This window comes from Dendrobium catenatum, unplaced genomic scaffold, assembly GCF_001605985.2.
Source record: "Dendrobium catenatum unplaced genomic scaffold, ASM160598v2 original_scaffold_101648, whole genome shotgun sequence".
Lineage (NCBI taxonomy): Eukaryota > Viridiplantae > Streptophyta > Magnoliopsida > Asparagales > Orchidaceae > Dendrobium > Dendrobium catenatum.
In genome coordinates, this window is record NW_021420086.1 from 8,865 (window position 1) to 26,860 (window position 17,996).

At 37.3% G+C, this 17,996-nt stretch overlaps 1 protein-coding gene across 1 annotated transcript; it reads right to left on the reverse strand.

Annotated features, from left to right (window-relative positions):
• Positions 1-10,658: 10,658 nt before the first annotated feature.
• LOC110116159 (beta-glucosidase BoGH3B-like) lies at positions 10,659-17,475 on the reverse strand. Its single transcript, XM_020849639.2, has 10 exons — positions 17,323-17,475; positions 15,752-15,990; positions 14,672-14,876; positions 13,793-13,883; positions 13,556-13,701; positions 13,210-13,453; positions 12,239-12,343; positions 11,954-12,136; positions 11,640-11,844; positions 10,659-11,358 (listed from the first exon to the last, which is right to left on the reverse strand). The coding sequence occupies exons 2-10, from the start codon at positions 15,969-15,971 to the stop codon at positions 10,868-10,870; spliced, it is 1,890 nt and encodes a 629-aa protein (XP_020705298.1). The 5' UTR covers positions 15,972-15,990; positions 17,323-17,475; the 3' UTR covers positions 10,659-10,867.
• Between the last annotated feature and the right edge of the window lie 521 nt (positions 17,476-17,996).

Here is a 17,996-nt window from a genome sequence, read left to right on the forward strand (position 1 = left end):
ATTAGATTTTTGTAAATCGTTTAAGTATGTTATCATGTTGCTCATCACTGATGTATATGATTTTGTTTTGAGTATGTTGAATATGATATTTAATTACTGTTTTGCATTATTGTGACTGGTTATAGATCCTGGTATGAGTTTAAACATGTTTTCGTGATCGACCTGATGTTTACTTTCTGTCGCTTCCATGGAGGTTTTGTGGAGGGCAGGAAGAGGAAGATTGCCCCTTATTCCTGTGACTTTCTCTAATGCTTTATATGCTGGTTTGACTTTTGGCCTTCTCCTGTGGGTCGACGATTTTATTGGGGCTATGATGTGGCTAGGCTCGCTCCTTCCGCGTCATAGCTAGTGGGCAACCTGTGGTGATTTGTTAGCCATGATTGGAATGGTCCTTGCGTGGCTTCGGGGAGTGCTGGGAGTCCAAGCCTTCTATTGAGCCCTCGTTTGGAGTTCTCTATGTACTTTCTATTGTTTCTTTCTGGTTTTGTTTGGCTTTTACTCTTTATCTTATGTAAGCCCTTTTTAGTTCTATATAAGCTATTTTTGTTAATAAAAAATAATAAACCCACTATCATAAAATTATGTAAAATATATTTGAAGTTTTAAATTGAATTGAAGTACTATTTTTAGATTCAAATAAAATTTTTGTCAGACAAAAATCACACCGCTTTTCAAAAACATCATGCAAAAATGTTTAAGAATAATACTCCAATTGTCGTCGTATAAAGGACTGCTGAATTTTCATCCAATATCAATATTTATACCTAAACTGAAAAGGCAGAAGAACGAACTGGCAGGCCATAATATAGTGTATTAATATATTTATACGTTTCTCTTAGGCCTTTGTCTTGCTTCTTATGATCTAAGTTTGGCATACTGGAGGGAGTATTCTTTCTCGCTCGATCCTCATCGAGCACAGAAATTTCTTGATTTGTAATTTTTCATACACTCTGTTATAAATATTCTCAAAATGCAGCCAAAAAAGAACTCCGCTTGGCCATAATATTAAAGCAGAAAAATAAATAAAATATCATTATTATATTTTTTGATAAAACTAAAACGACAGGCATGTGCGGGAATCCGCGCCGTGCTGGTTCAATCTCTTATTCTAAGAATAAATTACGACTAAAAAATAAAGAAAAAAAACAAACAAGAGTTAAATTTCTTATAATTAAAAAAAATTCTTCAGCCATAAAGGCCATAAGTGCAGTCGAATCATCAAGTTACTTAGGTCTAAATATTAATAAATTAGCCACTATAGAACTGGCCCATAATTAGGAAGTAGCAAATTGGCAGCAATAACTTCGTGTTTTGTCCGAGCTGCTAACGCTTCAGGCCGTGGGTCCAAATGAAAACAATTGATAATCCAAAAGTTTTTTTTTTTTTTTTTTTTGAGAAACTAAAGTACGCCATATTTTCACTTTTTCCAGGTTATAACTTTTTAGTTCAAAGATTTTTGTAAAGTACAGCCTAAAATTATTCAGCTTATAACATTAATTCTAGTATATTCCATAGATTAATTAACGAAAACAAATCTTAGATTAATAACTATGACTTCCCCCCCAAACAAATATTTTTAATTGCATCTAAAGTTGTTTGGGACAATCTTTTTTTTAGCGTTATTTTTTTCAAATTATTAATCACAATTGTATTTGATTGTGCTTCTCACAACTTTCTAAAAATGTTTAATATACAAAAATATTTAAAAATACATGTTTATTTTTTTAGCAACGATTGAAGATGCAATATAAAGTGAATTGTTTCTGATGAAGTATAAATTTAAAATACATGTGAATTGTTTTTTTTTTCGTGATTTTGGCTAAGAAATAATGAATGCAAAGTAAAGTTAAAAGATGGACAGTCTTTTGTTTTGTCATAGTTTCTTTTGCTGATATTTTTTGTTATAATGGGTTCTTCTTATTTAGATATTGGTTTATTTGTTATTTTTGTTGGGATATTTGGTATTTGTCTGATCTTGATCGGGCACGAATCTCGAGGCAAAACCTAGTTGGAAACTTCAAAAATTAATTTCGGGAGCATATGAACTCCGATTTCAGCGAGCTTACAGTCAAACTGAGCGTCTCGGAAATACAAACCCAACGACACCAAGATCAACCCAATCCGAGCCCAAATGAGTCCGAATCAAAGGTTCGAAGCGCTGTTGGGAGGTTCAAACCGCAATTTGAGTTACCAAACGGTCTCCGATTTTGACGAGCTTATACTTGAATCGAACGGCTCGACGAGACGAATCCAACGAGCCCAAGATCATCAAATTCTGAAATCATTAAGGCCTTCAAATGTCCAACGAACGGTGCATGATCAAAGGATTCGATATCAGCCGTCCATTCAAACCACTCCCTGTTCGCCCTTGATCTCACGCCTATTTACGGGCTATGCCACTCCAGAAAAACTATAAATAGAGCCCTCATTCTACACCAAGGGGAGGGAAGTGAAGAGAGAGAGGAAGAAGAGAAGGAGAAGGAGAAAGGGGAATAGGAGATTCCTCACCTCCTCGACCACCGCCGCCGGAGTTCTTCCTGCCGCTTGAAGACGCCGGAACTCTGCCGGATTTTCAGGAAACTCAGGGAATTCGCAGGGTTTTGTGAATTTCGTGGAAAAGACAAGTTGTATTTGGATTATCCCGACTTGTGGGAAGAAATCCGCCATTTGTAATCTACGAAGACACTAGTGGAAATTTGCAACTGGGCGAGGCCCCGTGGTTTTTCCCATTTTTGGGTTTTCCACGTAAAAACTCTTGGTGTTCATTCCTTTTTCCTGTTTGTGTGTTAAACTTACGTACAACGCTCAGACGCGAATTTACAAACTCTACCGCCGCGTATTTTCTAACACGCAACAGTTTGGCGCCGTCTGTGGGAAAGTGGTTCCCGACTGGGGGGCAACTTTTGCTCCAATGCATAAATTAGAAGGACACTGGAATTTAACATGGAAAAATTCAAAATAAGAAAAAATCACATAGCCACACCAACCAAGAATCAACTATGAAAATTGGGAGAAATATGTATAGATCTCTCTTCTCTCTTCTCTCTCTTTCTCTTCTCTATAAAAAAAAAATAAAAAAATTCCCCATATAAAAATGAGAAATTATTGTATGCGAAATTCGAATGCATTCATAGACGAATTCGGATGCGCCACGTCACCGGATGCACTAGGCCCCGGTGACGTGGCATGCCTGGATTCACCTCCGAACACATTCGGATTCCGAACACAATAATTTCTCTATAAAAACAGGGTGAATAAGAATTGGATGTGTTAGAGAGAGAAGCTCTGGGTTTTGGCGCGCTTTGGTGATTTTTCCCTTCGGCCGTCTGGCCGAGATGGCTGCTTCTCCACTCGACTTTCCCCCCTTGCGGGATCTTCTTCCTTGCTAGGGGCTGCTCCTCCCCCTCCTCCTGCTAAGTCTTATGCTAACAACCTCTCAGCTCCTCCTTCGTCTCGGGAGGATTAGCCAATGTCATTTGTCAACCCTACCAAAAAGCTTTCTTTTGCGACTACCGAGCTTACTGAAGGCAAGGGGTTGTGGGAACTTTCTCTGGTGGGATATTCACTAGGTCAAAGGCCTTATTACGAAAGGCTTCTGGCGGCCATAAACAAAGCTTGGAAACTAAAAGGCTCTTTCTCGCTTCTCTCTCTTGCTAACAACTTCTTCCTGCTGAAGTTCACTTCTATCGAAGACTATGATATGATCTAGTCGAGAGGCCCCTAGTTCCTGCTTGGTAAACTGTTCTTCCTTCAGAAGTGGTCTCCGAAGTTTTAGCCTAGGCGGGATGAAACAATGGCGATCCCTCTGTGGGTTAAAATTCTCAATCTTCCACTTGCTCTCTGGACCTCTTCAGGTATCTCTAAGATCGCAAGCTACATCAGTATCCCTTTATATGTAAATTACTCCCTTACTGCTAAGAGAACGAGGCTCACCTTTGCTCGTATATGTGTGCAAGTTGATAAGACCTATGTTTTGTCGGATGAAATCCGTTTAGAGATTGATGGTGAAGATCTAATTCTCAAAGTGGTCTATGATTGGAAGCCTTCAAAATGCGAAGGTTGTGGTTCCCTCATTCATTCCTTTGCTCTCTGTCCCTCTAACCCAAATCTGAAACCTTCTCTTCCTCCTAAACCTGTTTTTCATGGCAGGAGTAAAAGTCGGGTTCTTTGCTAGGTCATCTTCAAGGCCTGCTGGCAACTTAAATGCTATCCCTTCCACCAATGGTAATCCTGTCTATAATCCAGTTCTTCCCACTGGCGCCTATTCATCTCATCCATTACAGGAACTTCCTCCTTCTGAACCAACTCTTGCTAATCCCCTATCTCAATACTCTCCAGATAAAATGCCCCCCCCCCGGAAACCCCCCCCCCCCCCCCCCCCTTCTCAACCTCAACTTACCTCATGAAGAAGCCTCTTCTTCCGAACAACCTTTCCCTCACTTGTTTTTACAGCCTTCTCAAGTTATCTTAGCCAACAGTTTCGCTGCTTTGCCAGTGCATACTCCTGACAATCTCGTTGATGATAATATTGATGTGGAAAGCTCTTCCACTTTCAGGACCCAAGATGTTGCCCCCTCTTCCTCTAACTCTAAAGCTTCCCCCTCTTCCTCCAAACCTCCTTCTAGTAAAATTGATTCTCATGCTAAAAAACCAAAGCCAAAAACGGCCAAGAAGGCCAAAAAACCAAAGTAATCCATGTCTTTGCCTGCTATTACTGCTTGGAACGTTAGGAGATTCAACAACCTTGTCAAGGCCAAATATTGTAAATACCTCATTGCCACCTATAGTCTTAAGCTTCTTTGTATTTTAGAAGCTAAAATTCATCATTCTGCTATTATGGACCCTTGGTACTTCTACACCCATGCCTTATTTGATAATGAGATGAGTTGTGATAATTTTTCCTGTTCTTCACCCGACATAATATGGATTAAGTGGGACTCTTCCCAGGTTTCTTTCAAACCATCCTTCACCTCTTCTCAAGTGATTCACGGCATTATGGAATCTGGTTCCCTTCCCCCTATTTTCCTCTCTATGGTCTATGATGCTAATGATTTGGTTGAAAAGAGAGCTCTGTGGGATGATATGTTAAGTTTTTTTATGAATGGTGATCTTCCATGGCTTGTTATGGGGGATTTCAATTGCTGTAGGTTTGAAGGAGAAAATTTGGGGGTAATTCTCTGTCTGTGGATAGATTAGGGGAACTTAACAACTTTGTTTTTTACTCTGGTCTGCAGGACCTGGCTTCGGTGGGGCTGTTTTATACTTGGTTTAACCAACGGTGTGATAATCCTATTCACATTAAACTTGATAGAATTCTGGTTAATTCTTATTTTTTGGATCTTTTTCCTACAGCCTATTATAAAGTTGACAACCCTCATGGGTCGAACCATTCCCCTTTAATCCTTTTTGCTACTCACTTAAAAAGAAACTTTTCTAGATTTATGTTCAAGACTTTTTGGACTAAATTTGATGATTTTTGGGAATAGGGATTTAAAGCTTTTAATAGACATGTTTGTGCCAGTCCTACAGCTTTCTTTTATGATTGTTTGAAGCAGCTTAAGTTGGTTATTCGTGGGAAGGATTGGAACTCCTCTAATTTCATTTCTAACAGTATTTTAGAAATGAAAAGCATTCAGCAGCAATGCTTATCTGGCATTCAATTGGATCCATTAAACATAGCTTTAAATGCTTCTCTCAAGGAAACTAATGACAGATTAGCCTCATTTCAGTTTGCTTGGTTTTCTTGGATTTCTCAGCGGGCCAAGGCTTATTGGCTAACCCAAGGAGAGGATGATCTTGGATTTCTGTATGCCAAGATCAGATCTAGAAAAAATTGGAATTCTATCAAGGAATTTACTACTGCTTCTGGGACTGTTTCTTCTCATGAGGGCTTGGCTCAAGCTCTTATTAGTCACTTTAGGGAGCTTTACAACTCTCCCAATCCCCCTATGGAAAATTCTTACAACATTCTGGTTGGTAATATGGTCCCTACCCATTTAATTCCTACCCTTCTGAATCCGGTTACAAATGAAGAGATAAAAAGGTGGTTTTTGAGGGTAAATCCACTTCTGCATCAGGTCCGAATGGTTTTTCTTTTTGTTTCTACCAAAAGGCTTGGCACATTATTGGTTATCACCTGTGTAGAGCTGTTAAACACTTTTTCAATTCTGGTAGCATGCCCAAAGGGGCTAAAGCCACGGCTATCACTATGATTCCTAAGGGCACACATTCTAATAGCATCTCTTATTTCAGGCCCATATCCTTATGCAATGTTTGTTTTATAAGATTGTGGCTAAAATCCTTGCTAATAGAATGAAACCTAACCTTCCTTTGATTATTAATGAGAGTCAATCGGGTTTCATTTCTAATAGGTGCTCTACCGACAACATTATTCTTGCTTTTGAAGTCTTGAGGGAGTTCAAAGATAGACATAAGCATTTATGTGCCAAACTTGATATTAAGAAAGCTTTTGACTCTGTTTCTCGTACTTTCCTTTTGAACAGATTGAGACAAAAAGGTTTTTCGGATGGCTTTATTAATTGGATTAAGGGATGTATCTCGGATGTTCATTTCTCTATTTGCCTCAATGGGGCTTTGGAGGGCTTCTTCCCCTCTTCTTCTGGATTGAGGTAGGGGTGCCCTCTCTCTCCCCTTCTTTTCTGTATTATTATGGATGCCTTATCTGCCTGCCTTGATGCTCATAATGCCTTTTTGGGATTGAAAATCCGCAATCTCAATTTCAATCATCTGATGTATGCAGATGATCTTTTAGTTTTTGGCCATGCTACTAGTTACAATGCTAATTCTCTTAAGAAGATTCTTCATTATTTTGGTGCGGCTTCCGACCTTCATGTTAATCCCACTAAGAGTGCCTTACTCTTCTCTAAAAGATTTGCTTCTGTGAATGACATCAATGCCATTTATGTATGTCTTGATATCTCTCGGGTGGAAGACTTTATTACATATTTAGCCTTCCCATTTCCACCTCTAGACTCAATTTCACTTACTTCCAACCCCTTATGAGTAGAATTTCTACTATACTTGCGGGTTAGAAAGTTAAATTTCTTTCTTTTGCAGGTATATTACAATTTTTAAAGTTCACTATTGCAAATACTATTGCCTACTGGATTCGTGGTGCTGTTATACCTAAGGCATGTTAGAAAGCTATCAATATAATTTGCTCCAAATTCCTCTTTTTTGGCAATATTTTGGATAAAAAGCTTCATCTCATTTCTTGGAATATTGTGGTTCTTCCTAAATTTAAAGGTGGTTTGGGGCTTCCCTCCTTTGACTACCTGTACCATAAAATGGCCACTTCTTTTCTGTTTAGAATGTATAATAATAACTCTCTGATTGGGATTTGGTACATAGAGAAATTTGAGTCGCCTTGGAAACCTCCTTCGATTGGTGCATCTAAATTCTGAAAGTATTTTTGTAGTGTGGCTGCTTCTATCCTTCCTATTGTTTCTCTCTCAGTTCAAAAAAACAACAATCTAGCTATCCTTTCTGTAGGATCCTTGGTGTAAGAATAAAGTTTTGGCTGAATTTTGCTGCTCTTCCAGTTTGTCTTATCTTAAAGTAAATAGTTTTATTTTTGATGACCACTGGGCTCTTCCAGCTGATTTACCTGATGTGATCTCCTCTTTTATTGCTAACACTCCCATTTGGGGGGAGCAACCAGTTCTCACCTGGGATGGCTCCCCCATTCCTCCCCCGAAGAAGATTATTGCTCATTTTTATAATCAGGTTGATAATGTGAACTGGTTTAAGTATATATGGCATAAATGGCATGCTTTGAGGTTTTCTTGCTATGCTTGGATGGCATTAAAAGTGAAGTTAAAAACTGCAAATAACCTTATTTTAAGAGGTATTGCTGTTCCACGTTTATGCTCTTTCTGTTGTGGTAATGTTGAGAATCATTCTCACATTTTCTTTGAATGTGATTATACGTTCACTATGCTCACTGAATTGCTCCCGGTTACTTCTAAGTTTTATCTTAGGCCTAATCTGTTGCAAATTTATGATTTCCTGGATAATTTACGAGAATTTGATAAGAAGGATAAGCAGTTCTGTTTTCTTTCACTGGCCACACTTATCTATTTTACTTGGAGGGAGAGGAATAGCAGGCATTTTGTGAATACGTGGAAGTCTTCTTTTGACTTAAAATTTGATATTATTAAGGCTATCCGTGCTAAAACGATTCACTGGAATGGTTATGATATGCTTAAAGAGAAATTTATTGGGATTCTCGGCTGAATTTCTTGTCTCTGGCTTTTCCCTGAAGGTATTTTTCTAGAAGATGAATCAATTCTGGAGGGTTATTCTATTTTTGTTGAATGTGTTCTGCTCTGTTTTTGTTGTTGTTTCTGCTGCTTCTTCTTGTAGCTGGATGGTGGTGCCTTTTTGCTGGGAGATTTTTGGTTTATGTCATGACCAACTCAATGCTGCTTTGACACTCTTATACCGACTTATTGTTTGTGGTTTTGGCTGCTATTCTGGATATTGGGATTTTTGGGGCGATGATGAGCAAGGACTACATCAATCCGGTATCCTTGGATGGTCTTCGGGCAACCAGGTTTTTTGTGGGAGGTTATTCTTGGCACTGCGAGGGTCGATTCATTCTGGGAACTGGCAACCAGTGCACTATGCTGGATTTTTGGCTTTTCATAAGCCTGGCCTTGATACAGCTATGATGTAGTTCTTTTACCTGAGTCCATTTTGTTTTTCCCTTATTCCCTCATTGTTTTTGTATTGTTTTACTTTTCTTAAGGTTTTGAGGTGGTATATGTTTTTTCTATACTTACTTGTAACTAGCCTTTGTTATTTTCATTGATTAATATATGGGTTTTGCCCCCAATTCTCCAAAAAAAAAAAAAAGAACCCCAATTCTCCAAAAAAAAAAAAAGGCAATCATTGGAAGTTATTTTTTTTCTCCTCTCCACTCTCTCTCTTTATTGCCAATTTTTTTGTTATCAGTGACAACTTTTTGTACTTGCTCCTTCTTTTCTCTCTCTCTCTACGATAATGGTGAGATAATTTAAATTTATTTATTTATTTTCCACTATCTCTTATGAGGTTAATTATTTTTTTGTTGATTTTTATTAGACCATTTTAAACCTTTTTTCATTTATTTTTCTCTCTTTATTTATATATTTTCTCATGCTAATTATTATTTTTTATATATTTTTATATTAATAAAATGTAACTTTTTTATATATTTATTGCTCGTTATAAAATATTTTTAAATTTTATTTTTATTTAAATTAGGTTTGAAAACCTTAAGTTAGATATTAAAAAAAATAAAACCCTAATGTCAATTTCAAGCTTGAATGACAAGGTTGACGATATTTTTCAAATTAGAAATTTGTGCCCCCGCAAATAAATAATCATGGCTTCGCCACTGCTAATTACTCACAATTCAAGATAAAGTCAAGTTAATAACTCGAAGGGACACAACCCTTGAGAAAAACATGAAAGAAAATTGTTCAATCAACCTCGAAGCGCTATGGCATTCAAGTTCGTAGATTTGCGACCTACAAAGTGTTGTGGCTCTTAATCTATAGCGCTACGATGCCCTGCTCTTTGTCGATCAGCGCTAGAGCACTCGGGATTTCTGCAAATCAACTCAAGCTAGCCTCCGTATTTCTGCCAATCTGAGAAGAAGAAAAAATTCTCCATTTCCCGCTCCTATACTTCCGTTTAAAAACAAGAAAAGGGAGTCGGAACTGGATCACATTATTTTATATCAATCTTATGAATGTCTGGCTGACATATTTCATACTCATAAGAAGTTGCTCAAGTTTTTTGTGCTTTGGATCCATAATTTCTTAAGCTGGATTCTAAACTTCCAACAAATAGAGCAACATAAGCTTCTATTAGTTATCACAAACTTCTTAGTTAAATATATTAACTTTGGCATTTTGGTTTTGTTTGTTCACTTATTTAAAGTATGAACATTTGGTTCTATTATTTTATTTACATTTTAAACAATCAACTTAGAGCCTGTTTTGGGCATATTTCTGACTACTTTGCTTTCCATATCACAATCACATTTTTATTGTTGTTTTCCCTATGCTTTCCAAAAATTTTTGTTTTTGTGATTATAAGCAGAATTTTTCTGCATTACCTAAATCTCTTTATCGTGGAACTTGGGTGAGACTGGCTACGTTTATAAATGTAAAAATTGAGAAAGTACTATATATATATTAAATTCAATATTTATTAAATTCATGTTGATATAATTTTTATCAAGATGCATTGACATCTTTATTTTAGGAAGAGGCCGGCAACCTTGTATTACTAGAGCTTCGATTGGGACAGCTTTCTTACTGTTTCTTAAAGCAATTTTTTAGTACAAAAATTAAAATTTTTGTATTAGAAAATTGTTTTAAGAAGCGTTAAAAATTAGCCGTCCCAAACAAAATCTAAGTTATGCCTCAATACTAGATTCCTTATAATTGGCAGAGCTGCTGGGCTGAGACCACTCTAGTTAAGATTTGATGCCAAGATGACCAGCATCAATAATCAGAGACTCTTATTTATTTTGATGGAGCTGATATTATTCCTTATAGTTATAATTGATGTATATTGAGAAGGCCCTTTGAGCTCGATTGACTCAGATCATCAACACCTCTATTGATATTTCTATTCATCTTTGATTTGTTGAAAGGCGATTGAATTAACTAATCCATAGTGAAAGGTTGGTTTGTGGCATGAATCCCTAGATCAAATTTCATTAAAATAGATAATAAAACATACAAACATGCCTCTCCTGCCTGTGAATTCCTCAAGAGCCTCACCAATTTTCAAATAAAGCCACAATTCTACTAAGAATTCCTCGTCACCTTTGCCAAGCAGACCCCTCCGGCTAGTTATTACTGTTTGTCGGCTCTGTCTTGAGCCCAAAACCAAAAGGATAGAGGGGGTCATAATGTGGGTCACCAACATTCATTGGAAGCTGATCAACAGACCTGAACCAAGTCCTCGGGAGGACGCCGGAGAACCCGTAGTCTCCAAACAAAACATCAGCGATGCCCTTCGCTTCAGTGCCCGGTAACCATGCAGCTACGAGCGCATCGATCATTTCGACATATGGTTCTATCACAAGAGGCCTTCCAGATATAATAATCACCACACATTTGATCTTTTCACACACATTATGTATTATATGTGGCCCTGGAGCAGGGATGGTAAGGTTCATGTTGTCACCAAAAGTCTCTGCATAAGGAACCTCCCCAACAACCACAATGGCATATGAGAATTCATTGTTGCTGAGATTAGAAGAATCTGGATTCTCAGAATACACAATCTCAGTGTTGTAGTTGACCGAGGATCTGATTGCATCGAGCACCGTCGTTCCTGTGCCAATCCATAGATATTAGATTAAGGTTTCGTTTAGGACAACTTTCTTACTGCTTCTTAAAGCAGTTTTCTAGTTCAAAATTTTAAAATTTTTATCTAAAAAGTTGCTTTAAGAAACAGTAAAAAATCCGTCCCAAACAAAGCCTAAAGCTTCGATATAGAAATGGAAACTTGAAAGATAAGTGAAAGGACTAAACACTACAAGTTCTCATTAGCACAACTCATAAACTTAAATTCTTAGGTTGATTGGTCATTAGAGAGAGGAAAGAAGCATTAACCTGTTGTAAGATTGTTTCCACCAAGTCCTTGCCACTCAATAGTCCAACCTCCACATTGATAACCCAAGTTATCAGCATGGCTACCTGCAACTAAAATTTTCTTAGCCTTCTTAGGTAGGGGAAGCAATGGCTTAACATAGCTCTTTCCATTTTTCAGCAACACTAGTGACTTCCTCACAGCTTCCCTGGCCAGTTCCCTGTGTTCCTGTTGAATGCCAAGCAGCTCATACCAATCAAAATCACTTCTTTTGAAAGCACAAAATGTTTTGATTTATGCAACTGAAATCAAAATGAGATTAAAAGAGCACGAAAACCTTCTTTCCGAGCTCAGCCTCCAAGCTAAGGTCTGCATATGGGTTCTCAAAGAGGCCTACTGTGAACTTAACCCGAAGAATTCTTCGAACAGCATCATCAATTCTGCTCATTGGAATGATGTTTTTATTTACAAGAGTGGTCAAGTCTTCGAAGAATTCAGGATAGTCAAATGGAATCATTATCTGAAACATTTTCCAAAATCAAAACGAGAGAAAACAGAGAAGTATTAAGGACCCTTAATATAATCCTATTATGAATTTTTGTGATAGAAAAGATTATCTGACCATGTCAATTCCTGCTAGAATTCCGGCCTGGATAGAGAAAGTGTAATTGGCATGAGCAGGCGTGGTTATCCTATCAATGCCTTCCCAATCTGATATTAAAAATCCCTATTTATGCATAAAAATACTGAAAAATGTTAATTTCTCATTACAAATTCCTAATAAAAGGACAATTCTAAATCTTGAATAAGAACCGAGTAAATGATCAAAATAATCCTCAAACTTTTAGGTTTCTATTTTAATCCTAAGATTTTACAGGTGTTCAATTGGTTGCCACAACTCAATAAATTTGAATAAATTTGGTCCTGCTATCAACTATATTATTTCTTTTGATAAAACTTGGAGAAGCTTTTCATAAGGGAATCATGGATTTTATTAGGATCAATTTCATTCATTTGAGCTAGTATTAAATAATGAAATTGGATTTAAGAAGTCCAAAATGGCCTTTCGAAGAGTTTCACACGACAAATCTCTATCCAAGGAAAGGGCAGATTGACGATAGGACCAATTTGATTAAGGCTTCTTTTGGTTTCTTTACTTTTTCCATTTCAGAAATGTCAATCAAAGAAATGGAGGTTTTAAATGGAGAAGCTAATACCATAATGCTTCTCAAAACAGTAAATAAATGGAGTTTTCGAACAAGCATGCGTCACATTTAAACAACAACAAAAAAAAAAAAAAGAAATTATGGGATGTTGAAACGGAAAAGGTAAAATTAAGTCGTCTCAAACGAGGCCTAAATTTTGATTTGTTGATGAACTAAATTGAAAATTTAGAAGAATTTGAGTCTTAAATAGATACACCTAAAAGTCTATGGACTATCTCAGACATTTACTCAATAAAAACTCTAAGGCATCCCAATTCCTTATACTGTAACCACAATCATCTGCCACTCTTCTTGTAGAAGGGAGATTTGCCTGAGCTTACTAATAGAACCTGATAAGCTACTTATTGATCATAAGAAGAAGGCTAACCCTGAAACGCAACTTGTTTTTCAGGAAATCAGTTAAGAGGTAATGGTTCTCATGCATTTTGACGCCATTCCAACTTGAGTAGGAGACCATCACAGTAGAAACACCTTTGATGATTGCATTGTAATAAGGAGGCATGTGGGTACTAAGAAGCCCATGGAAATTCGTAATTGTATTGTTCTCATCTATTCCCAAGTGTGTTCCACCATCACCAACAAAATGCTTAGCACAAGCTGCAACTTTTGTTCTGTGTAATATACAAGCAAAGCAATGCAAATTAGATAGCGCAAATGTATGAATTGTGCACATTCGAGTTATATTAATTTATGCAGTTGTGATGAGTTCTTACTTTCCTCCAACAAAAGGGGCTCCTTTGCGTGAATCTGAAAGAATCTCTCCTTGTAAACCGGAGATAATCTCAGTCATCATCTGCACAACATGTGGATCTTCACTGTAGCTTTCATAGCAACGGCCCCATCTTGGATCTCTACAAACCTATAAAAGCTCAAGAAGTAGATATGGATCAAAATATGCTAAGTTTTTTTTTTTATAATGGACTGTTTTCTGATATTTTGTGTTTCTTTACCGCAACGCATGGAGCGAAGACATATGGAATGCCTGTTGCTCTAACTTCAAGAGCAGTTGCCGCACCAATTCTCTTCACGAGTGCTGGATCCCTGAGAGTAATTAATATCCTAGTGGTAAGTTTTCAAATTTATTAAAGAAACACTCGAGTTTTACGTATATGATAAGATTATGGCTTGGGACGGCTCTCTTCCTGCTTCTTAAAACAGCTTTTTAATACAAAAATTAAAAAGCTACTTTAATAAGCAATAAAAAAGTCATCCCAAACGAAACCTATATCTACCAAGATCACCGAACAAATTTTTGTCACAAAGAAGTGGCTTGTACCACACCTCATTAGAAAAAAAAAACTAACTGTTCTTGTTAGATATTGGTTCTAGTTTTATGTTTGTAGCTAGTTGTGTAGCTCTTTTTTTTTTTCTTTTTTTTTTTTTACTAGTAGTGTAGCTTGTTATGTTGCTTTTGTGCCTATAAATAGGCTATAGATTGTAATAGCTTAATATGGTTAAGAAATAAAATTTCTGATTTAGTGTTCTCCCTCTCCTCTTCCCTCTCTTCCCTCCCTCCTCAAGAAACTCGAGAGAAAGTGTTTCTTCCTCTGAATTCAAGTTTCTACAGTTCTGACACTATACAGTGTTTTTATGAGGAATAAGTTTCAATGTTTGTAGCATAAAGAATCTCAATAATATATTCATTTAAGATTAATAGATCCAAACTCCACATCAGAAAATCACTACCATAACTAATAAAGATACCAAAAATGAACAATCTTACATAAAGTAAAGCAAAAATGATGTAGGAAAGTTGACATAAACAGCTAGCAGAACATAGATAGGAAGTAGAATAACAATTTTGTGCAACAAGAAGAAAAAACACAAACCTGGTAGCTCCAAGTCCAACATTATGTGGAAATATCGTAGCCTTATAGACATTATTGTGGCCATGAATTGCATCAATACCATATATCATTGGAATCCCTAAACGAGTAGAAAGAGCCCCCTTCTGTATCTCATTTACCATATCCACCCAAAGCTTCACAGATGCCTTTGGAGCAGGCACACTTCCTCCTCCACTCAAGACACTACCTGCATTATTTTCAAATAATATTACTTGTTTTGCTTCTTTTTTTGGGGGTGGGGGGAATTTTGGGGCAGAATGGGGGGTGTCACTTTATGACACGACCCAAATCCGATCTAGAAAAATCTGGGTTGGTGTCAAGCCGGACCCGAAACGGGTCGGGTTCGGGTTCAACAAATCAACCCGTTTTAAAAACCGGGTCGGGTTTGGGTTGACCCAGAAACTCGAAATTGACACGAAAACTCGTATTTGACCCGAAAACCGAAATTGACCTATTTTTTTCCCGAAAATCGAAGATTAACCCAACTTTTTACCCTAAAACTATCAATTTTGGCTCAACCCCGAGTCATTCGTTTCAGGTCGGGTTTGGGTCGGAAAACCTAACCCGTTTTTAAAAACGGATCGGATTTGGGTTGACCCAAATAGTGCCGGGTCAATTCCGGGTTCGACCCGAACCAGACCCATTGACCCGAATTGGCATGCGTCAATTCCGGGTTCGACCCGAACCAGACCCATTGACCCGAATTGGCATGCCTAGGGCAGAAGCCCATTTATTTCAGTAAAAGAAAGATTACACGTATGAAATAAAAAATAAAAAACAAATCAAGCTAACAGAAAAAAACAAAACCGGCAGCCGAAGAGGTTAAAGCAAACAATTACAAAGAAGGACAGGAGATGAGGGTCAAGCAAAACAAAAAAGGACTCATAATGCTCTACAACGTGAATCCCAGCAAACAGAAAAGAGCATCAGGAACTCCTGATTGCCAAATAGACCGTCAAGGAGAAGCTGGGTAGCACCAACATTCATCATCATCCCATCCAAAATTATTCGACGTGAGAGACTGAGATGAGAAATAAAGTATAATTTATGAAAATGAAGTACCTATAAAGCGCTCTGCCATAACTTGTGCTGTTGCGTTTTCCCTGGCAATTTGAGCCATTTGACCTATCTTCTCAGCAAAAGTCATCCTGCTTAAAAGATCATTTACTCTAACATTCAAAGGTTGTCTTGGGTCTTTATACTTGAGATGATCTACTCCTCCCACTGCCATCCAGCCACTTAGGAATAGCAGTGCAAAGAGAAATGTTAGCACAGTTTCCATCTTCAAATATTACCACAACCTGCAAAAAAATCCTGGCATCATCAGCTTTCCCTTCAAAAAAAAAAAAAAAACTTCTTCCAGAGTCTAATAAATTTGGTTGTGAAAAGCTATTTCTTATGTAAAGAATTTATGAAAAGCAGCAGAAAAGTTGCAGCAAACTAGAACCATAAAAAAAACAGTAATGAAATTCAGTTATTCTTTTTAATAAATAAATAATTTTATAATTTTAATTAAGCATATTTTATTTATGATTTTTTCATTCCTTCAAATATTGCAATAATATTTATTTCAAGATTACCAATTCACCATCTCCTTCAGCATAAAGCAGCGTACACAACAATAACGAATAAAGCTACAAAAAAAAAGGAGAAATTATTCTGTGAGGTCATCTGACTGTTCGAAGTCAAATAAGATTGTGTCATGTCATTCGGTACACTAAAAAAATGATGTGACACGATCTAATTTGCCTCTGGATCCTATCCAGTGACCAAACAAAATAATTGAAAAAGAGATGGAATAGCATATTTAGATTATTCCAAATTACTATGTATTTATTGTCGATCTAAGTTTGGATGGATGTGATCAATCAAACAAGTTTGAAATGATTAGATGGTTGAGATCAGCTAAGTGCCAGGTCAAACTCAACCATGGACTTAACACCCTACAAGATTAGACTTCATTGAAGCAGATGGGATGCAGCTCCATGGAAATTGCAGAGAAACAAAAGCAAGGAGATTCAATGCATTGATAAACTAAAATATTGAAGCTCCAACACTAAACTTCGCTGCTAAAGGATCTGAGAGTATATAGCTGTTCTAACTCAATCCCTTATTTGCTCATTACATGGCTCAAAAGTGGCGAAATTTGCCAGATTCATAATTAGATTTTCTTAGCTACAAATCAACCATAGTTTCAAACTTTAAGAACTCCTTCAAAATCTTTCAAATAGAAACAAAAAAATCAATGAAGATTAGCATTTTAAAAATATGTATATATTGTCTGCTAGCAATCAAATGGAGACAAATCTATTTGTGATAAGGATAATCTTAATGATAGCAACGAAACGATCTTTTCAATTACTTTGATGGAGATGTTTGTGCATTGTTGACAACTTTATCATGAAGAAAATATTGGGAAGGATAAGAAAGTAAGGGGAAAACAGAGACTAAAAGAAACGCAGATTCCAATCCAAGCTTCACCCAGCAAGAATATCAGTTAATAAAAGAAGTATAGCACCATATCCTCCATAACATCATAATTTAGTTGCTTAATTAAAAACGCAGTACTGTAAACAAATGAAATATATCACTTCCATAACAAGAGAACAGAAAGAGAAACAGAGAGGTCTCACCAAGCATAACCAAGACGAAACTGGAAGATTGAGAGAGAGAGAGAGAGATGAAGGAGTACAGAGAAGTTGGGGGCATTTATAGTAGAGGGAAAGTGTACAGTAGCGGTGCCGGAGAAGATAGCGCAGACGGCACAGCGAAGAGTAGAACAAGGCCACCAATAACTGGACTTAATACTTAATAGTGATTGTGACGGCTTCGGCTGAATATTTGTCCTTTCTACTTTTTCTTTTATGACGAGGAACCATTCGCTGTCATACCTGACTTCGTCGAGTGCGCTTGGCTGTCTGTAAATTCCAGCCGACCTAATGGGCCACCCAGACCACAAACTCATAGTCGGCGCTTTGGAGCCCCCACTTAAGGGCCGAATGCCGCTCGAGGGAATCGAACTCGGGATGGGGGGTTCCCAACCGAGCACACCCACCAACCAAGCTAAGCATTGGTGGGTACTTCAAAGAAAGTATTTAAGAGCGTAATTAATTCATTGACGCAACCTAGTGAGACGAATCACTGGCATCGGGCTCACACTTGTTTTGTCCCACTAAAGAGCCGATGCCCTAATAGAGGGATTCAAACCCAAAATGGGAGGTTCCGAACCTGCTCTCCCACCAATCACCCTAAGCCTCGATGGGTTAAAATCTTTTTTATTAGTGCATCATTAATTAAGTAGGTAGCA

Excerpts from the sequence above, each read along its gene's own strand:
- LOC110116159 (XM_020849639.2), bottom strand. The coding sequence starts at position 15,971 with ATGGAAACTGTGCTAACATTTCTCTTTGCACTGCTATTCCTAAGTGGC. Across the intron at positions 13,702-13,792 it reads TCTTCGCTCCATGCGTTGCG|GTTTGTAGAGATCCAAGATG; the intron begins GTAAAGAAACAC and ends GAGCTTTTATAG. Across the intron at positions 11,845-11,953 it reads AGGCTGAGCTCGGAAAGAAG|GAACACAGGGAACTGGCCAG; the intron begins GTTTTCGTGCTC and ends GGCATTCAACAG.